A 23102-nucleotide genomic window follows, 5' to 3' on the forward strand; every position below is an offset into this window, starting at 1 on the left:
GCTTATCATTCAGTCTCTGACACAGAATTTTCATGACAAACCTAACAACAAGTAGTTTTCAAAACAGTTTAAAACTAGCGATGTAAAAGATAGAAATATTTTTATTTTGTTACAAGTATCCAACAAATTACAACAAAGTTTAAAAGTAGCGTTGGCTTAAAGAAATGTCAATAAATGCAGAATCACGGATGAATATCATTTTAATCAATGAATGCTCTTTTTAGCGATGTCGATGACCAAATACTGCAGAGCGTAGTACACAAATAAATCTGACTGTGAGTAGTGAAATATATACATGGCGGACTGTTTTGGAGAGAAGATTTTCGCTAATCTATTTACATCAATGTTAAACAACAGGTTTATTGTAAACGAAATACCGGTACCTCAAAATTAATAAATATTACAAACCCGAAATGGAAATTCTAAATTTAGTATTATATGATTTTATTCAGGCTTTCTTTGTATGACCTCTCCATGGTGCAGGGGTAACGCGCTTGTTAAGGGTGTGAGAGGTCTGGGGTTCAAATCCCAGTCAAGGCACCTATTTTTTAAGTGTCTTTTTATACCCCCACACAACGAAGTTGTAATGGGGTTTAGTGGAATCAGCTTGGCAGGCCGTACAGACGTCCGGACGTGTCCCCGTCCATCCGTCGGTTTTTCTTTGTCCGCCCAATAACTTGAGATTCCTTTGGCCCACAGTCTTCATATTTGGCATGGAGGTTAGTCATGATTAGTAGATGACCCCTATTGATTTTGGGGTCACTGAGTCAAAGGTCAAGGTCACAGGGGCCTTGACTTTAAAAAGCTTGTCCACCAAGTAACTTGAGATTCCTTTGACCCACAGTCTTCATATTTAGCTTGGAGGTTATTCATGATTAGCAGATGACTCCTATTGATTTTGAGGTCACTGGGTCAAAGGTCAAGGTCACAGGGTCCTTGACTAAAAAAGGCTTGTCCGCCCAATAACTTGAGATTCCTTTGACCCACAGTCTTCATATTTGGCATGGAGGTTAGTTGTGATTAGTAGATGACCCCTATTGATTTTGAGGTCACTGGGTCAAAGTTCAAGGTCACAGGGACCTTGACTTAAAAAAAGCTTCTGACAAAGTGGTATGTGGGGGTATTCACGCCATGACAATGGCAGTTCTAGTTAAGGAAGTAGCCACGATATGCAAGGATAAAGTGTGGCTGTCATAAAAAATGAACATAAATGACTTTTTGATTCAATTTTAGTCATGCAAAATTTCGTATGTATCAAACTTGAACTGTTATAGTAAAAAATCTAAACGCAGTCGCTGCATCTCAGTGCCCTGTAAGATGAATTATAGTATATTACAATAATTTTACAGGAAAATACATACAGATATACAGTACGATTTAGATTGCAAAGATCAGAAAATACCACAGAGCTTGCAGCCCTTTCATTTTAGCTGTAACTTTGCTATAATTGAAAGGATTGACTTCATATTATAACAGAAAATTCTTAAGGACAAGACCTTCATGTTTATCAAACTCAAATTGACTTTGGCTCTTTAATGACCTTGATAAAGAAGAACGGAAATGAAACGAAAAGCGTAGGAAGAATTCTAATTTTAAAACAGATGCTGATGATGACACAATGTAGCCAACCTACTACAACGGGAAACAATTTAGAGATGTTTAACCTAAGAAAAGAGGTACAACACCACCAAATAAAATGGTAAACATATGTTATTTTTTTCTGAATCAAATCGTTATTATTTCATGCTTTTAGATTATTAACACATCTCTTGAGTAAATAAATAACATTTTGAAAAAGAAGGAATTGCTGAATGATGATGTTTTGTTTCATTCAATACACTTAGAATTGTCAACATTGAACTATTTGCATAGTATTCGGATAGTCATCACTATCCGACTAAATAATTTGTTTTATTGGAATACATTGAATAAGTATTTTATTCAAATTAAATGATTCTCAGAACTTAATTCCAATGTTATTATTTCCTAACAGAAATAATTTAAAATTAAATTTTGTTATCGGTTAAAAATATTAAAGAAAATCATGAATATTCTTCATCAAGTTTTACACTGTCAAAAGCAAACTCAGGACTGTACAATTCATTCTGCTGCTATTGAGATGAGATGTAAAAGAAGTAAATTTTCTAATGGCAACACCATTTATATAGGACTAGCAGAATCTCTGTGCAATCACACGAGAATGTAAGATCATTTTCTCTACAAATGTTCTTTTTTAGCTCGACTATTCGATAAGAATAAGTAGAGCTATTGCAGTCACCCGAGCGTCGGCGTCGGCGTAACCACTTATGTTAAAGTTTTTGTAATAGTTCAAATATTTTCAAAGTCCATTGACATATGGCTTTGAAACTTTGCCACACTTGTTCACCATCATGACCCCAACCTGTAGACAGGAGGAGGTAACTCTATCAAGTATTTTGACAGAATTATGCCCCTTTTTCGACTTAGAATTTACGTTAAAGTTTTTGTAATAGTTCAAATATTTTCAAAGTCCATTGACATATGGCTTTGAAACTTTGCACACTTGTTCACCATCATGACCCCAACCTGTAGACAGGAGGAGGTAACTCTATCAAGCATTTTGACAGAATTATGCCCCTTTTTCGACTTAGAATTTACGTTAAAGTTTTTGTAAAAGTTCAAATATTTTCAAAGTCCATTGACATATGGCTTTGAAACTTTGCACACTTGTTCAACATCATGACCCCAACCTGTAGACAGCAGGAGGTAACTCTATTAAGCATTTTGACAGAATTATGCCCCTTTTTCGACTTAGAATTTACGTTAAAGTTTTTGTAATAGTTCAAATATTTTCAAAGTCCATTGACATATGGCTTTGAAACTTTGCACACTTGTTCAACATCATGGCCCCAACCTGTAAACAGGAGGAGGTAACTCTATCAAGCATTTTGACAGAATTATGCCCCTTTTTCGACTTAGAATTTACGTTAAAGTTTTTGTAATAGTTCAAATATTTTCAAAGTCCATTGACATATGGCTTTGAATCTTTGCACACTTGTTCACCATCATGACCCCAACCTGTAAACAGGAGGAGGTAACTGTATCAGGCATTTTTTTTACTATCAAGCACTAAGAATAGTCGAGCATGCTGTCCTACCGACAGCTCTTGTTTTTTTTCTTCTTAGGCTACAAATATAAAAAGAAAGCCTCAGGATATTAATTTCACAGATATTGTTGTTGACATCAGTTTTCATCCAAAGAAAGATGTGATTGCTTCAGGTTCTATTGAAGGGGATGCATTTCTGTAAGTTGACAATCTTATCATATGGAATAAAAATGTGGTTGTTTTTATTAAATGGAATTTTCTTATGTTTACAAGTTAATTACTTTCTGATTCAAGTTTCTGGGCAAAAGCTATTTTGATGTTTTATCTATGAATTTCAAGAGGGTGGCAGTTGTACCACCTTTAAATTTGATAGAGGGTTGTTATCCTTCCTGTTTATTAGACTTGAGGCTTTTTGTCTATGAAGTCTTTTTAAGATGGATTGGCTTTTGTATGAAAGGGGGGCAGAGGCATGATTGTGTCTGTTTCCCATTTGCACGCTTGCTTGGATTCATCTTCCATGTGTTGAAAAAGACCATGACTGTGTCAAATTGGTAGCTCAAAGGTCAAGGTTATACTTAAAGATCTATGGTAAAAAATTAGCTCTGATAGTAGATTTTCAATGAATGACATTACTTTGAACATCTGCCAGGTTCATTGGTAAGACCTCTCAGGGCCGGCAAAATCAATTGTCCGAGTTGCCCGAGTCGTAAAATTGTAGGTCCGGGCAAGTAAAATTCTGCAGTTTACTTGTCCGTGGACAAGTAAATTTCGGCGGCTAATTAAGAGGAATTCTGAAGAAAAAATCTAGTTCTTTTCTAATAGATCTAAATCAGAAGGAAAATCACACATTTAATACGAAAACTAGCATGTCATTCATGAGGGCATGTTAGGGTGTTACTATTTTAAGTGTTTACATAAATAGCGACCAACCAGGCTTGGGGTTTTCCTTACGTCATGCAGTTACTGCATGCGCGCGGCAATTAACTAATTATTGAACGTATCAAGGTCACTATGTGGGGTACATGTTTGTTTTGGTTTATGACTGCCGACTAAGCTTCTGCAATAAAATATTTTCGGTAGCAACGGTGATTCTGCCATAAAATTGACTTGGAAGCTGTGGTCTTTTCAAGCGCATTTATTGTTTAGATAGCAGATACAGCATCAATCTTGCAACAATTGTCTGTGTTGTATGAAAATTAAATACATTGTATAGCTTTTCCAGGTCATTCGGGAATATGTACGCTCACATCGGCGATTTGACTGCTTGAATTTATGTGTTGACTGCTTGAATTTATGTGGACAAAGTCATTTTATAATTTATTTTATGTAAAGATTTCTTGTGAAAATGCCTTTGTTTTTGAATGTCTAATACTGGTGTTAATATATACATGTCAGTTTCATCGTCGCCTATGATAATGATGTCAAAATTTTCACAATTCATCTGCTGCAACCAAGCGTATATACGTATATGATATTACATTCTGTGGCAATCATAATTATATCGTTAAAAAAAGCCAGATGTCATCAATTTGACAAATCTAACTCAAGAGTACATATGATTTTTTAACAGGATTCAAATGAATATTATATAGATGAATGAATAAATAAGAAATGGTACCAGAGTGCAAAAAATATGAAGACAATACTTTAGAGCAATTTGGGTGCAAGGAAAACTGAAAAAGTGCTGGCAAAAGACTAATGCTCCTTCCAGTAAAATATACACAATTTGTCCATCACTGTCATTCTAATTTAATCTACTGTCGTTAATATTTTATAAATATATTATATTACAATCATAATATATTATATTATTAAACATATGGCACAGAATGTTTAATAAAATTGAAAGAAAGTTCATAATCATATTGCTCTTCTTTATTGACATTTGCAGTAAATATAAAATATAAATACGGACAAGTGAACCTTGAGTACGGACAAGTAAATTTCTTAGGTTACTTGTCCGTGGACAAGTACAATTTTCTGAGATTTTGCCGGCCCTGCCTCTATTCACACATTACATTTCTGTAAGTTAAATTCATAATGAGCGTCTATGGCAATGCTCTTATCCAATTTTTAAGCAGGTTAATAGTTAACAATTGACAAATCTAAATTTACATTAACTAGTCGGTCTAAAAGACATTTCTTTTCTTCTGAAAATTACATGTTGAAGGCCCATTTTGCCTCAGAAATGCCACCATTTTTATTTAACAAAAACTTTTTAATATTTTGGTATCTTGTTACAGTTTCAAAAAAAAAATACATTGTGCTCATTTACCATATAGGTGAACAATCTTTGCTCCTTTTGCTTTGTTGGCAGTAAGGATAATCATGTGAATTAGTATTTATAAGGAAGTCAAAATACTAGTTTGTTTACATTTGCTGCCTTTACAACACATTACTGCACATTAAGTTCTACTGTCTTCAGCTGTTAAGCATTTAACATGTTCTAAATCCATTGTTAAAACTTCACTAAACAAATGTATGACATTTCTAATAAAAATTTATAAAAATGGATTTTTCCTAATGTTTAAGACTGTTTTGTACAACAGTTTTAGGTTAGTTTTATGTGTATTTACTTCAAGGAGGTTTTCTATAAGGAAGTTTCTTAAAAATAACTGCCTTTTGTTTTCTTTGAATAAATTTCTTTATAATAATGTTGTCTTTATACATTTCATTTATCAACAGACATTCCTACTCCTCCACATCAGAGAATAGTGAATTGATGAAATTGTCACATCATAAAAAGTCATGCCGTGTGGTAAGATTTTCTCCCAGTGGTGATGAACTTCATACTGCATCTAAAGATAAATCGTTTAACTCTATAGACCTTAATACTGGAAGTGTAAAGAGAAAAGTGAAAAATGCCCATGAGTGAGTATGAATTTTACTGACATAAATGCTTTAGATTCTTGTTGTCCACATAAAAGGCTCTAATTTTATTCTGACTGAAGAACTCATTGTTTTTAATTTCCCATTAATTTTGTAATCAGAATGATAAGTCACCTACATGTATTTTTGTTCAAAGTCGTCTATAACTTTATTGTGCATTGTAAATTGTTTAAATAGAATGTTTTTGGTGGTTAGCTTCAAGCCTTGTCAGGCAATAATAAATTCATTATGTACAGTATTGTCCTACCCAGATAATTTGTCATGATTTTGATATATTTTGTGCAAAAAAGAACAGTTATATATAGGCCTGAGTGACAACAAGTGTAACATTTTCCGTTTCACATTTTTTGTGCCTCCTTAGTTACACAGCAGTGTCAAAAGGCACAATATTCTTATTTTAAAGGCCACCAAAAGTTTTTTTTTTTTAAATAAGACATAGTGTAAAAGGGTAGAGTATGATGTGAATGTTGTTGTGAATGCCATGTAGTTGCATTCGGTGAAAAATGAAAGAACCATCTTAACCCTCTGTTACAATTGGTTTTAATTTCAGGTCCCCAATATACAGTATGTTAGTAACAGGTGAAAACTTTCTTGTAACAGGAGATGATGATGGTCATTTAAAGGTAAGTGAAATCTGTGCTAAACCAGTTTAATCAAGAGTGATTAACCCTTGCCACCAGTGTAGAGCTTTGTGATCTTGCTCAACTGTGATATATGACCAGGCTCTATACTGTTGATATCTCAGTTTATTTTGATATTGAAGTCTATTTTATAAATTTAGCAAGTTAAGACATCATTTCTTCCAACAAAAATAAAATCTGTAGAATTAGTTTACTATGGTGTTTGATTAATATATATACATGTACTATTGATAAAGGCGTGTTTTGTAGTGGTTTGTGGTCAGTTCCTATGCATCAAATTTGAAACGGGTGTTAAATGGTCAATTAACACTGCTTAGACCGATATTTCTTAATTCTTACCCTGTTTTTGCTGACAAAAAGCTGATCAACAATAATTATTTTACTGGTAATTTTTCAGTTAGCCCACCAAAAGTCCTACATGTATCTAAGAAAATGTTAAAATATTTTATAAAATTCATTTTCGTTGCTTTTAATTTTTTTTAAGATCTCATGATCACATTTTATTCTCATAACTTGAAAAATCTAAATGAATTTCTCAAATTTTCTACACAGTGATAATTTGAAAATGAATGAATGAAAAGTTTAAGTGTATTTCAGTAGTTATGGGACCTAAGACATCAGAAAGCTGTTATGGAAGTGAAGGAATCAGAGGAATTTATAAGTGACATAGCAGTAGATGATGCTAAAAAAACTCTCTTAGTGACAAGGTAGTTTTGTTATCACTGTACTTTTAATTTGCAGCTTTAAACTAGGCTCACAATTTTATACATGCTATAACGTCCATGATGTCCAGGACTGTTCTGAATGCAAAAAAAAAGAAAAAAAGTCACAATCAATCATAATGTTCTCTTAAAATATCCATGTCTCTTGAAACATAGTTACATGTACATGAAAACACTTATAAGTCCTGTTATGCGGTTCATGATAAACAAATATTTTTAATTTCATGTTAGGACATTGGTAGGCATTTTCCCCTGCATGCTAACACATTTCCCCCTATGTAAGGACAACATATTTCCCCAATGTTAGGACTTTTTATTTCCTGTAGAATATTTCTGTAAAGAGGGACATTATTCTCTATATAACAACACTTTCCCCATGAACCACCAAAAATAATCTTTTCCCATGATTGAGATCTCTGTTTGATAATTTACTTTAATTATTGTCATACTTATATATATATATATTTACTTTAGTGGAGAAGGGACTCTTACAGCATTCAATTTGAGAAGAAAAAAGTTGGAAACACAATCAGAATTGTTTGATTCAGAGTTTCTGTCATTAGCTATATTAAAGGTAATGCTACATTAAGAATAGATGTCCTAGTTAATTTTTCAACCTACAATCGGCAGCGTACTTGCGTTCACCTTTATTAAGCGACTTTTTTTATTGTACACAAATTTCTACTAAAAAACAAACACATATTGATGACTTTTTTAAAAAGGCATAAATGTAATTATGAAATTGTAATACATACATCATATTGTACCGTTTTTGTTATTATAAAAAGATGTTATTATATCTATGACTTGTAAAATAAAAGGTCTTGAATTTTCCAGAATTCTATTGAGAGACCACTTTATAAAGAGACCACTTTTTGGCAGTCCCTTGAGTGGTCTCTTAATGCAATGTTGACTGTATAATTGAATTGTTTAAGACAAAATGTTGATGTCATTGTTAAGGTCACTGAGGCTAAAAATAGATTTTTCATCATAGATGTATTGAAACTATGCTTAAAAATAACCTTTGAATGCAAGACTATTGGTTGTAGGATTTGATATGATTCAGTTAAATTAATATTAATATTTTAAACATTACCATCTATCTTTTAATCTAGACAAAAGCATTCATTATTTAAAGAAATTTCAAAATACCGACTGAACAGCTGAGAGTGCATACCATTATCAGAAGGCATATAAATGCCTGCTAATCTTGTCTGCTGTTGTCGCATGGGTAAATCTAGTTTAAGCGATTAGTATTCTAAATGGTAACTTGTATGATTGTAAGAGATTTTAAGAAGAAGGGATTGGAGTCTAAACTCGAATTAATATATGTGTTTTAATATATTTGTATATAAGACTATTTAAGCTTTATTTAAATGTTGGTTCTAGTTGATTGTCAAGGTCACAGAGGCTAAAAATAGGTTTTTCTACTTCTGGTTTCTGTAAAAAAATGTTCCCGAGAAATGCCTGAATAAAAAGTCATGAGCAGAAAAATATATAGAGATTTGTTTAAATAGATAATTATAGTTCATACCAACATAATTATAGTTATATCTACAGTTAAAGGTGCAAATTTTTTAGATAAATAATAAATAAATATGACTTATAATTTAGAATCCATTTATATAAAATGTTACTTCATATTTCAGAGAGGACAAAAGGTAGTCTGTGGTTGTGGAATGGGAGAGTTAAATATTTTCACATGGGGCGAGTGGGGTAATATAAGTGACAGGTTTCCTGGTCACCCCATGTCAGTAGATTGTATGGTACCTATCTCAGATGACATTGTGTGTACTGGTTCCTGTGATGGAATGATCAGGTAAATTTGATGGTTCACAACTTTATTTTTTATGGTGTTAGATGACTCACCTTTGTGCTGTTGATTTTGAACCGAATTCCATTCATTATTCTTTCTTTTGAAATGTATTCTATCAACTAAAACAGTTTATTCGAGAAAATCTGGCAAAAATGTTTAGCTATGCACTGTCAAAACTAAAAAGAGAAAAATAAGTATCTTTTCAATGGATGCACCATCACCATATTGCGTCTGTAGCAATCCATAGAGGTATATAAATAAATTAAGTCATTACCATTAACAGGCTTCTAAATCTGAGATAGATACTGCGAATTCACTTAAATTCGTGGGCATGAAATTAAGTGGTTTTATCAAAACGGGCCTTTTCGACGGTTCTTAAATTTGTGGATTTTCATTTTCTTGTAAAAAAATAAATAACCTAATAAAAAGTAATCTTACAATTAATCGCCGGGCATTTTTACTTACGCATGCACATGTCTTAACGTATCACACAGCGCTTGTCAATTATCTAATCCTTGCCTCTAGGCATAACATAAAGATAGCAGTTAATGCCGATAATTGACTGCAATTTACACATCTAGATGACATGATATGCAGCTCCATTGTACACACTGCCCCTGTGATTCGCCGAATAATTTATACGACCCCTGACAAGTTTTGACCAGGGAGTTTAAAAAGTTTACACCCTGAATCGGTCCTACTATATTTGACAGTAACTACAAGCAACATCACATGGACTGTGTAAATTTACATGCATATAAATTAATATGAGTAAATAATACAAGATTGTGCGGATATATTAAAAAGTCGGCAGCGTCTTTGGTGTTTACTGAATATCAGTCGCACAAATACAGATTTAAATTCATTTAAACTGGATCACTAAAAGACGACAAAAGGATGTACAATTCATCCGTTTTAGTGATTATTATTTTTTGTGTACTTAACTTCCGACGTTAATAGCAAGGATTTCACAATTAATAAGAGCAAACTGACAATTTATATTAGCTCTAATTGTTGCACTGGTTTCCCATTTTTACTCGATTATGTCAAGTATTCTGGATAACACAATCAAGTAGCCTACAACAACTAAGCAGTCTCAGTGATGTGTATATACGACCGAAATTCAGGACATATAATCGACTTTGCTTTCAAGTTTCTTAAATATTGCAAACCTAAACTATTTATAGATTTAATCTGTCACTTACCTGATCATCTGTATACCATCATAACAAAATAATCGACTGGAAAAGCGGCAACAAATGTATAGAATAGAGACATGGTTAGAAGTAATTGTTGGGATAAAATTTCATCGGATCTTAAATTCGTGGATTGACATACCTACGAAAATTCATGCCCCACAAATAATAATGATTTTACAGTATACCTTCAACTGACATAAAATAATGAATTCATATGTAGAGCATGACCAGACTTAAAGGTTAATTGAGATTTTAGTGTGTGTATGGGGGGAATAATTCTCAAGATTAACCAATTAATGGATTTTCATCAAATTTCTTTCAATTTTCCTTAAAACATTTCTTTTTCTGTGTGATGATCCATTATTTAAAATAATCTTTTAAAAATAAAAGGGGGTCAAATGTTAATATTACATATTCATTTCATTATTAATTAAAATTTCTACATTACAGGGCAGTAAATATTCTTCCAAATCGATTCTTAGGAGTAGTAGGAGAGCACCCGGGTGATTTCCCTATTGAGAACCTCTCTCTATCCAGAGACACGGAATGGCTAGCAAGTTGCTCACATGATCAGAAAATAAAATTCTGGAATATTGACAGTATTAAAGAAGAAACAGTGGATGTAAGAAGTAGAGCTAAAAAGGGAAACAAGACTAAATTCCTAAAATCTTCAGATAAAGGTGATTTCTTTGCTGACATGGCTGTTGATGAAAACAGTGCTTCAACAAGTGGCCAGGGTGAAGGTGATAATAGTGATGATGAAGATGATGATGATGATGACAGTGATGATGACGAAAGTGATGATGATGAATAAAAAAGAATATTTACAAAATATTTATGTCAATAAAGATTGATTAAACAAAATCTTCTTTTTGTATCTAATGATTTAGTCATTTGACCAAGTATGCTGGCATACTACATATGGCCTGAACTTAACCTGTAGAATAACCCATGATCTAGGGCTTAATACTGGGTAATAACACTGTTTTCTCGGCCTGACTTGTAAATGGCAAGTCTTCATATTTTTAAAATGCAGGAATCTTCACCACTTTATTTACAAGCAAATTTTGCCTGATTGACCTTTGGCTTTGAGGAAAACAGATTTATACTAATTTTTAGCTCGACTATTCGATAAGAATAAGACTTAGTAGAGCTATTGTATAGAGCATCTGCGAAACCACTTAAAAAGTTTTTGTAATACCTCAAATATTTTCAAAGTCAATTGACATATGGCTTTGAAACTTTGCACACTTGTTCACCATCATGACCCCAACCTGTAGACAGGAGGAGGTAACTGTATCAAGCATTTTGACAGAATTATGCCCCTTTTTATGCCCCAACAAAGAAGGATTATAAAGCGTTGCACTTTTCCGTCCGTCTGTCTGTCTCGAAATCTTGTGAACGCAACTCCTCTAAACCGGATGGCAGATTTTGCTTAAACTTCCAGGGATGAACAACCTTTATAATTATGCAGATGGAAGTAAAGGAAGGAATTTTTGCTGCGACCAAATTTAACAGAATTATGGCCCTTTGTTGATTTTTTCACTATATATTATGTAGAAATTTTGTGAACGCAACTCCTCTTAAACCAGATAACAGATTTTGCTTAAACTTCCAGGGATGAACAACCTTAATGTGTAGATGGTAGTAAAGGAAAGAATTTTTGCTGCAACAAAATTTAAAAGAATTATGGCCCATTCTTAAATTTTTTCACTATGTACCATATTGAAATTTTGTGAACGCAACTCCTCTTAAACCGGATGTCAGATTTTGCTTAAACTTCCCGGGATGAACAACCTTAACGTGTAGATGGAAGTAAAGGAAGGAGTTTTTGCTGCGACCAAAATTAACAGAATTATGGCCCTTAGTTGATTTTTTCACTATATACCATATATATGTTGTCAGTGGGGGCATCCATGTTCTTTGAACACAGTTCTAGTTTACACTAAACTAAAAGTTACTTAAAACTAAACAAGTTGACAATAGGTACTGTAATATAAACTATTAATATTTAAACCAAAAATGTGATTACCAGAATTAACTAGCAGAGTAATAGATTTAAACCAAAAATGAAAATATGAAAAATAACCTTAATGATTCTGTGCTATTAAATTAATAAATCTGAATAGTAGCAAGCCCTGTTTTAATCTATGTCAACAAAAATGAAGATCTAATAATTTAAGAATGGTTGCCGTTTAAAACATTGATAAGATATAAATTAATCTTAATTAATTCTGTAAAAAATAATTACTAAAATAACTTACAAATTTATCAAAAATGTTTCAGTGATTTTAGATAATCTCTAAGGTTTATTTAGATACCAAAGTGCCTAAAATAAATTAATTAATTAATTAATTAACCTAATAGAGAGATTTTAGAGATTTTACTTGTCCTAAAATTAGCAGCAAATAACAAAATTGTGTAAAGTTCCTGTATTTATGCACACTACTGGGAATCAGAACTTTGTGTGGAACCAGTAAAATGCAGAACTGCTCTGATTGGTCTAGGAATTTTAGCCAATCAGAGCTCATAAGGGCTTTATATATTTATCCTAAAAATAGATTATGATTCAGGAAAATTTTGCAACAGTATCATTTTGACCATGATTATAAAAATAATAAAGTTTTGCAAAATATTATTTGTAACAAAAAAACTAGTTACTAATATCAACTAAACATATTTACAAACATATAATTATGAATCATGCAAATGCTTAATTAACAATATGTATCTCACTAAGTTTAAAGTTCAGTGTAAGTGAAGTAGAAACATTCTTTGTTGTAGATAAAGAGTCTTAGGCCATGCTAAGTTAATTACTGATCATTAAGTTCTTCAAAGTTACTCAGTACAATTATAATCAACATTAAACTAGTGCATGATAAGAATGAAATGTCAACAAAACAAAGCATGTTTGATATAATTAAACTTTAAAATAAACTTAAATCTAAGTTAAAGTTTAAACCCTTAATATTTATTAAATATATCGTGAAGATTATATATGATTAACTTCTTGAGTATTAATATTATACAATATTATGTAATGATTACATAACCTGATATATATATGAACAAAACTAATGTGACAAGACAGACGGATTAAATTAATAAAAAGGAAACATTATGTTTTGTTCAAAGATTTCTTTGTTTGCTTTTAGAAAAAGTAAGTAAAAAGTCAAGCGTTGCCCCCACCCGGCGATGGCTCTTGTTCTTTACATTATCTTTCTTTTTGTCCAACAAATCATTAAAGGTCATTTAAAGTGGCAGCGTGGCCAACTGGTTAATACGTCAGACTAGTAATCTAAAGATTGCCAACTAGTTGGGTTCAAACCCTGTGAGGGGCAAGCCGTTGTTTCCTTGAACAAGAAACTATATTTATTGCCATATACTGGTTGGTTCCAGCAACAGATGCCAGAGTGTTTGAATAAGGTTATAGCTTCCAAGGCAATCAAACTAAAAAAAAATTCTATACACTAAACTAACAAATCATAATCCTATAAACTTGTCCGCCCAATAACTTGAAAATCCTGCGGCCCACAGTCTTCATATTTGGCATTGAGGTTAGGCATGATTAGTAGATGACCCCTGTTGATTTTGGGGTCACTGGGTCAAAGGTCAAGGTCACAGAGACCTTGACTTAAAAAAGCTTGTCCGCCCAATAACTTGAGATTCCTTTGGCCCACAGTCTTCATATTTGGCATGGAGGTTAGTCATGATAAGTAGATGACCCCTATTGATTTTGAGGTCAAAGGTCAAGGTCACAGGAGCCTTGACTAAAAAAACCTTGTCCAGGGCAGTAACTTGAGATTCCCTTTACCCACAGTCTTCATATTTGGCATGGAGGTTAGTCATGATTATAAGATGACCCCTATATATTTTAGGGTCACTGGGTCAAAGGTCAAGGTCACAGGGGCCTTGACTAAAAAAACTTGTCCGCCCAATAACTTGAGATTCCTTAGGCCCAGTCTTCATATTTGGCATGGAGGTAAGTCATGATTAGTAGATGACCCCTATTGATTTTGAGTTCACTGGATCAAAGGTCAAGGTCACAGGGACCTTGACTTAAAAAAACCTTGTCCGCCCAATAACTTGAGATTCCTTTGACCCACAGTCTTCATATTTGGCATGGAGGTTAGTCATGATTAGTAGAAGACTCCTATTGATTTTGAGGTCACTGGGTCAAAGGTCAAGGTCACAGGGGCCTTGACTGAAAAAAACTATATTTTAAAATTTTCACATTTGAAGCATAGAGAATACATATCTTAGCAATGCACTGGCTTTATAAACAATCTGTGGAATAGACAATCGACGATTGTATTTCATTTCATATCTCTAGTAAGTGCTGTATATATGTATAACATTAATACAGTCCGGAAAACGAACTTCAAGGCATTAAAATATAAAAACCTTTTTTTTTCCCCGCCGCCGACCCTACCTTTTTTTTTTGGAAAAAAATCAGTAAACCAAAATATAAAATTATAAAAATGGCCTTAGTAACCTCAGATTTGGCAGGGTGGTTGTCCTTGAGTTCTAAATGGCCACTGTTGATTCTGACAAAGTGGTATGCGGGGGTATTCACGCCATGACAGTGGCAGTTCTAGTTTTAATTCGAGGGCATTAATTTTCGTGGTTTCCCGGCAAAAAGGCAATTTTGTGGAGTCGTAAATTTTTGGATTTCAATTTCAAGGTAAAAAAATTATGGGGCCGAAACTTCGTTAATTTCAAAATTCGATAAAACATGATACAAACAATATCCCTAATTTGTGCTATGAAATTGTTGACACGTGCAAGTTAATGTGTTTCCACCTGACCAAACAACAGAAGATTCATAACAAAAACTCATTAGTTGGTTAAGTATCCGATCTATGTTTATCTTTGATTCAATGTACAAGAAAATCGTAGGTAAGCACACAGTTTGTCTACAGACGATGTACCAACTTCGCACCACTGATAGCATTTTTGGTGCTGTTTATGTTACTTAACATTATCTTGGGCACAATTTGTTCGTCGTGACTTGATTTCCTGGGTTACCTGAACCACAAAATCCACGAAAAATTAATCCCCCACGATTATTAATGATTTCACAGTAATTATAAATTTTTGTCCTGATATCCCCATAATTGATAATGAACAGTTCCAAAACTAAAAGCTGGAAAAGTCCATTATACATATTTGGCAGGTTACGGGTTTAATCATTGGTTAAGTTTTGTCTGCTCACTTAGCTCCAAATGGAAAGCATCTGATTAGTAATTAAAGGTCTCCGGTACCATCCTCAGGGGAGGAGTTATTTCTCCATGACAACTGGTCACTCAAATTGAGTCTAATGGTCATATATCTCCCACCACTGATTCAGAAATCACATAGGATTAGTAGTTACTCACTTGCATAGAAATTGATCATTACTGGTTAGTTATCCAGAAAAGCTGGTAAGGTGTATTCACTATTATGTTGATCTTCAGTGGTATATGACTACAATGACTCCTTAACAAACACATTGTCTTTTCTGGTTTCTTGTGACTGGACCAGGGCCTTTTGAAAATTGGCAATAAAAAAACCCAATTTTTATGAAAAGCACTGAATTATGGGGACTTTGAGAATCACAGTAATGAAACATTGCCTTAGTAAATAAGCTTAAATCTGATGACATATATTTATTCTTAATTTCTTATTTTAAAGTCACTTCATAGAAAAGTATTGCTATATTGGATTTAAGTGCCTATGTAAGCATATATAGTATGTGTTTAGATATAGTCAAAATAACTAAACATTTTGCTCAAGTTTATGATAGTTTATAGGTGTGAAGAAAGTTGTCATATTGCCCATCATTTTCCCCACCACTGTAATACAGCTTCTTTGTTTCCTCACACCAGCATATAGCATATGGATTTTTCAGATTCTTCAACACCACCTTTCCTCTAGAACAATCTCCTGATATCTCTTCTATAACATTTCTCTTATTATCACAGACAAAAACAGTACCATCATCTGACAGTGACATTCCCGCAGGATTACTTATACCACTATAACTACCTATCACTTCACCCTGCCAGTTTAATCTTGTCACTGCCTTCATGCCACTGTCAGATACATAGATAGAACTTCTGTTACTTGTGATATACAGTGGATCTTTGAAAATATTTTTTCCATCAATTGTTGTCAGTATTGTGCCATTCATATCAAGGATCTGAAGTTTTGCAGGATCAACAAATGACACAACAAGTTTACCTTGGTAACAGCTTATACCATAACAGTCTCTACTAACCTTCACAGTGTGCTCCTTTATGAGTTTGTTTGATGAGATTGATATAAACTGTATTGTCTGTCTGTCATAAATTGTGACAGCAAGGTCAGTACTGGTTACTGTGGTGATATTCCATGGTTCACTTTCTAGTTGTAGTTGATCATACACAGATTGACTGCTGGTATCCACCATCTTTAAAGCATTGTTATTGTAATCAGTGATGATAAGAAGATCAGGAGTCAGCAGAGTCATTCCTGTTATACAGCATCTGGTTCTATCTTTTGATGTCTTCACACAGATTTCACCCTCATGTAAAGATTGTCTAGACTGTATTTGTATGGGTAGAGCTTCTTTATTTAAAGTTCTCTGTGTCAATGTACCAAAAGACTTCTCTGCTTTAAGGTTGGTTAATATTGCCACATTTGCTTTAAAGTTGTGCTCTTTGATATCGTATGAAGAAAGTTTTATTTCTTTTTCCTCCATATCTTTCATTGTTTTCTCAGCAAGTTTGAGTTCCATGAAGAGTTTGTCAGATTGTTTAGATGTGTTGAGTTGTTTGATTTTATCTGTGGATATCTTCAGAGATTTGGTTATATCTTCACATGTTGTTTCTACTGCTTTCAGATGTTTGTTGTTTTCTTGTTCTATGACTTTAGCTGCATCTTCAGCCTGTCTCTCAAGTTCATCTAGTCTTTGGTTGATTTCTTGTCGAAACTTTTTGATTTCTGCCAATGATTCTTTGAGAGAGCTGTTTGATTTGTGTGTCATGTTCTTGACATCTTTTAATATCTGTTGAAATTTGTCAGAAGTGGTATTTACTGCATTCAAGATAACTAGATATTCTTTGCTGTCTATTATATCACCAGAAATGTCTGGTATATAGTTGACATTGCAGGAAGTAGCTTGATGTGCAAGGGTAACACAAACACTGCATAGAAATTCCACATGATCATGACAGTAGAACTTGATCATTTCTTGTGGATGTTTAAGACAGGGTGTGGTCAGGAAATTAGACTGACCTGTATGGATGGATTTTGAGCGTTGTTGCAAAACTTGAGGCATATTCATAGCATCCTGAAGTTTATGATGTTTTGAAAGCCTATTTTTTTTATGTGCTATAAAGCATGTCTTGCAAAGGTGTTCCTTGCAGTCAGTGCAGTAACCGTGGGCAGGGAGTCTAGTTCCTTCCTCGTCACAAGGCTGGCAGTAAATTTGAAGATCTTCATCTGATGCCATGTATGTTGTCGATGATGAAAATTGTTTTGATGCTTTCTTTCCTGGGACTGCCATGTTTTAACTAAAATGTATTATAATAATAGACTAACTCCTGAATTAAGAATATTTAGGGTTTTCCCAGCTATTCCCTAGGAACAAACAAATTGTTACAGTTACAGATTTGAAAATAAGGTCAATAGGTTGACTAATCTATTGTGTTGGGTAGTGTACCATGAAACTATAACGGTAAAAGTTTGTTTGTACTAACGGATTAGATGGGAAAAGTCCACATTTACCAAGTTCTTGATAATATCTATAGATTACTATGTATTGCATGTTTTAAACATCATTACTTGTAGATGACCCCTATTGATTTTGGAATTACTAGGTCAAAGGTAAAGGTCACAGGGGCCTTAAATGTCAGAATGGTTTCCTTTCATTATTTTGAAAGCTACTTATCACAAAGTCTTTATTTTTAACATAATGATTAGTCATAACTAGTAGATGACCCCTAATGATTTTGTGGCCAATAGGTCAAAAGTCAATGCCCCATGGGCCTTGCATGTCTGAATGATTTCCAATCAGAGTCTTGAAAGCTATTTTTCACAAAGTCTTTGTATTTCACATACTGATTGGTCATAAGTAGTAGATGACCCTTATTGAGTTTGGGATAACTAGGTCAAAGGTCAAGGTCAGAGGTGCCTTAAGTGTCAGGATAGTTTCCACTCATTTTCTTGAAAATTATTTATTTATCACAAAGTCTTTATATTTCACATATTGGTTGACCATTTGTAAAGATGACCCATTAACATTTTGGGGTCACTATTTTAAAGGTCAAGGTCACTGGAGCCTTAATTGTCAGAATGGTTTCCCCTCATTATCTTGACCTTATCTATTACTATCTTTATACAAGTCTTTATGTTCCACATATTGATTGGTCATATTTAGTAGATGTCCCCTTATGGTTTTGGGATCACTAGTTAAAAGGTCAAGGTCACAAGAACGGTTACCACTGATTACCTTAAAAACTTTTTATCACAAAGTGTTCATATTTCACATATTGATTAGTCATAATGTGGTCACTAGATCAAAGGTCAAGGTTTTTTTTATTTCACATACTGATTGGTTATAACTAGTAGGTCATTATTTTTCTTTATTCCTTAACTGAACAATTCCAGGTACCCATTTATAGCATGTTTCTATAACAAAATTACCAATAGTATGAGTCAAGGGCTAGAAAGTGGGGCATATGTGTGGTTCGACATTTCTTGTTATGAAAAGCTTTTATGCATGCCGCCTCCACATGGAGGGGTGATATAGATTTGCCTTTATCTGTCCATCTATCAAGCTGTTCTGCTAATATGTTGTCCTTCCAAAGACAAAAAAGTGGAAGGTGGGGGGGCATCAATGTATTATGTTTATCTTCATTTATTACTGTTTTTGTAAAAAAAAAAATTTTAGAATTTAAAATAATGGTTTAATTGGTACATTACATGTTAGCTTTCAAAAGTATATTTTGCAGTCATGTAGAATATTATATTGTTTATTATCTAATGCTATGTCATAGTGTATGTATAAATTAACATAGTTGAATTAAGTAATTTATATGGATAGAGCCCCCTTTCCTACCCACCAAGAAGACAATTGTTACAATTTTATTTGACATAATGCCTTAATTGTTTTTGTTTCTTCATATGAAAACAGAAATATAGAATTTGCTAAAATTTTTAATAAAAAATGCCAAAGTTGGAAGATTACTTAATATGGTAAATACCTGTTTTTGCTAATATTTTATGCACCTCTTCAAAGTAGAGCAATATTATTTTGCAGCATGATATTAGTTGGACTGTCAATTAGTTGGTCCATTCTACATTCATTTTCTGAGCAATTACTTGAGAACCATGGGCCCATTACCCTTAAACTTGAAAGGTGCATTAGCTTTTGAAAATAACAATTTAGGGGTCGAGGGCTCAAAGTTTAATATCAGATTGACATTTTATGCCAAATCTATTTCAAATAACTCGGCAGTCAACATTTAATTTTTGACCAACAACTTGACTTGACATGACAAACCTGATAGGAGCGTTGGTGTTTGGCAGTAGAATATTCCATTTAATTTTGATGTCAATGACTCAGAAGTCAAGGTCACATTGACCTTGCATGCCAAAATGGTTTCTGACCAGTTACTCAACAAATCATGGGCCCTTCATCTTCAGACTTCATAGGCACATTGGTCTTGGTCAGTGCATGACCTTTATAGCTTTTGATTGCAGGGTCAAAGGTAAAGGTAACATTGACCTTGAAGGTCAGAATTGTTTTTGACCAATATCTAGATAATCAATGAGCCCTTTGCGCTCGAACAGGGCATTTGTCTTATGCAGCAGATGACCTCTTGATTTTCGGGTTGCATGGTCAAAGTTTAAGGTCACATTAACCCTGGCTGTAAAAACAGTTTCTGACCAATAACTCGAAAATCAATGGGCCCTTGGCTTCTGACTAATAACTTAACAACCCTTATGCTCTTGGCCCGTAAGCTTCACATGTGCATCAGTTTAAACTCTTAAGTTATCTTATCAAGTTTGCTCATATTAATTTGATTGGCCCCTTTCAGGGGTTTTTAGGGCTAAAAATAGAAAAACCTTTCAACATCTTCTTCTATAGAAATAATGGATGGATGGTCTCCAAACTTTGTCTGTAGCATTCTTATGTAGTCTTTATATGAATTTGATTGGCCCCTTTTAGGGGCCGCTATATAGCTAAAAATAGAAAAACCTTTAAACGTCTATTTCTACAGAACTAATTGATGGATGATCACCAAACTTTGTCTGTAGCATTCTTAGGTAGTCTTTTATCAAGTTTGCTAATATTATTTTGATTGGCCCCTTTTAGGGGTCTCTAGGGCTATCACCAAATTTTGTCTGTAGCATTCTTGGGTAGTGTTTTATCAAGTTTGCTCATATTAATTTGATTTGCCCCTTTTAGGGCCGCTATAGCTAAAAATAAAAAAAATCTTTAGATATCTTCTTCTACAGACATAATTGATGGATGATCACCAAACTTTGTCTGTAGCATTTTTTTGGTAGTCTTTTATATCAAGTTTACTCATATTATTTTGATTGGCCCCTTTTAGGGGTCTCTAGGGCTAAAAATAGAAAAAACCTTTAAATGTCTTCTCCCACAGAGCTAATTGGTGGATGATCACCAAACTTTGTCGGTAGCATTCTCTGGTAGTGTTTTATCAAGTTTGCTCATATTAATTTGATTTGCCCCTTTTATGGGCAACATAAAGCTAAAAATAGAAATACCGTTAAATGTCTATTTCTAGAGAACTAATTGATGGATGATCACCAAACTTTGTCTGTAGCATTTTTGGGTAGTGTTTTATCAAGTTTGCTCATATGAATTTGATTGGCCCTTTAAGGGGCCACTTAAGCTAAAAATAGAAATACCTTTAAATGTCTATTTCTTAAGAGAACTAATGGATGGATGATCACCAAACATTGTATGTAGCATTGTTCAGTAGTCTTTTATCAAGTTTGCTCATATTATTTTGATTGGCCCCTTTTAAGGGCAGCTAAAATTAAAAAAAAGATATACATTTAAACGTCTATTGCTACAGAACTAACAGATGGATGATCACTAATTTTTGTCTGTAGCATTTTTGGGTAATCTTTTATCAAGTTTGCTCACATTAATTTGATTGGCCCCTTTTAGGGGCCGCTAAAGCTAAAAACAGAAAAACCTTTAAACATCTTCTCCTACAGAACTAATTGATGGATGATCACCAAACCTTGTCTGTAGCATTTTTGGGTAATCTTTTGTCAAGTTTGCGGGCGTTAATTTGATTGGCCCCTAAAAGCTAAAAATAGAAAAACCTTTAAACATCTTCTTCTTCAGAACCAATTGATGGATGATCACCAAACTTTTTCTGTAGCATTCTTGGGTACTCTTTTATCAAGTTTGCTTATATTAATTTGATTAGCCCCTTTTAGGGGCCACTAAAGCTTAAAATAGAAGAAACCTTCGAACATCATTTCCTACTGAAATAATTGATAGATGATCACCAAACTTTGTAGCATTCTTAGGTAGTCTTTTATCAATATTGCTCATATTAATTTGATTAGCCGCATTTAAGCTATTTCAAGCTTAAATGCCCAAGGCCATGGTATTTCTTCAAACTATTGTTTATTTCTATCCTCAAATTAAATATATTGACATTCCAACACTGAAAAGCAGTTGTTTCTGGTGAGCGACTCAGGGCCATCATGGCCTTCTTGTTTGCATTTCATATCAGTAAAAAGGACAATTTTTTTTTTAAAAAGTACTAAAGATGAAAACTACTTTTTTATCCTGAATGTAGACTTCTTGTCAAAATGGTTTTCGACTAATAACTTGACAACCAATGGGCTTGGCACTCAAACTTCATAGATTTTAGCATTGGTCTTGGGCATTTCATTAATATTAATTTTTTGGGCCAAAATCTAAAAGGTTTGAAAGCTAAAACGTAAAGGTGAGATTGACCTTTTATGCCAAAATAGAATCCAACCAATAAATCTACAACCCATAGGCCCCAACCTTAACTATGCTGTGCCAAATTTTCAGAATTGCTTTTAATCCTAAAATTATATTATAACCTAAAAAAATGGAAATTCACTTCAAACTTGAAATTCTTGTGAGTCTGCTAATCCCATTTACAGAATTATACCCCTTCTTTTCTATGTTGATTTTATTGAATTATATTAGAGTGCAAGAGAAAAGTGAAGTGCTCTGTACACTGACGGGTCTGATTACAAATATAAATTAATTAAAAGGCATGAAAAAATAACCCAGTTCAGAAGTTTTTAAATGCCATGACTTTGTGTATCAAAATATACATGTATGTATATTTAATTGAACTTCATTTTTTAAAAAACTTTATAAAATAATAATACTCACTAGTTGTGAGAGAGTTTTTTTTTGTAGACATTGAAATATTTAATTAAATTATTGTACCTTGAATTGTAACGCTCAGATTGTCTCACACTTTCCAAATGTAAATGTTGTATACGTGGACTTTGCTCTTTTTAACTGTCCTTGTTTTATAACACTGATAACATTGTAAAGTTACAAGTTTAAACCAGTCATTTATTTCATAGATAAAGTGTGTAGTGTGCGAGAAACTATACTGAACCAAAAAAGAAACGTTCGCAAAGTATGTGCCAGTTGTTCAAGGGCTAACTTAGATGTACACACTAATACATACATTTAGTAGCTTGTAAAACTCTTTTTGTTTGCAAAATCGGTCAGCTAATCCCGGT

The 23102-nt window shown here is 33.3% G+C and overlaps 2 protein-coding genes across 2 annotated transcripts; one reads left to right on the forward strand and one right to left on the reverse strand.

The window, feature by feature from the left end:
* The first annotated feature begins 1593 nt into the window (after positions 1–1593).
* LOC132727659 (WD repeat-containing protein 55-like) lies at positions 1594–11185 on the forward strand. Its single transcript, XM_060713225.1, has 8 exons — positions 1594–1699; positions 3165–3283; positions 5771–5956; positions 6525–6597; positions 7216–7322; positions 7812–7911; positions 8987–9156; positions 10803–11185. The coding sequence occupies exons 1-8, from the start codon at positions 1697–1699 to the stop codon at positions 11164–11166; spliced, it is 1122 nt and encodes a 373-aa protein (XP_060569208.1). The 5' UTR covers positions 1594–1696; the 3' UTR covers positions 11167–11185.
* A 4437-nt stretch (positions 11186–15622) lies between these two features.
* Positions 15623–22927, reverse strand: LOC132727656 (uncharacterized). The gene is made up of 2 exons (XM_060713224.1): positions 22798–22927; positions 15623–17887 (listed from the first exon to the last, which is right to left on the reverse strand). The coding sequence occupies exon 2, from the start codon at positions 17878–17880 to the stop codon at positions 16129–16131; it is 1752 nt and encodes a 583-aa protein (XP_060569207.1). The 5' UTR covers positions 17881–17887; positions 22798–22927; the 3' UTR covers positions 15623–16128.
* Between the last annotated feature and the right edge of the window lie 175 nt (positions 22928–23102).

The sequence above is a fragment of the Ruditapes philippinarum genome, unplaced genomic scaffold, assembly GCF_026571515.1.
Source record: "Ruditapes philippinarum isolate M1 unplaced genomic scaffold, ASM2657151v2 ctg7821_1_1_1_1, whole genome shotgun sequence".
In the NCBI taxonomy this organism is placed as follows: Eukaryota; Metazoa; Mollusca; class Bivalvia; order Venerida; family Veneridae; genus Ruditapes; species Ruditapes philippinarum.

Excerpts from the sequence above, each read along its gene's own strand:
- LOC132727659 (XM_060713225.1), top strand. Across the intron at positions 3,284-5,770 it reads ATTGAAGGGGATGCATTTCT|ACATTCCTACTCCTCCACAT; the intron begins GTAAGTTGACAA and ends ATTTATCAACAG. Across the intron at positions 9,157-10,802 it reads TCCTGTGATGGAATGATCAG|GGCAGTAAATATTCTTCCAA; the intron begins GTAAATTTGATG and ends TCTACATTACAG.
- LOC132727656 (XM_060713224.1), bottom strand. The coding sequence starts at position 17,880 with ATGGCAGTCCCAGGAAAGAAAGCATCAAAACAATTTTCATCATCGACA.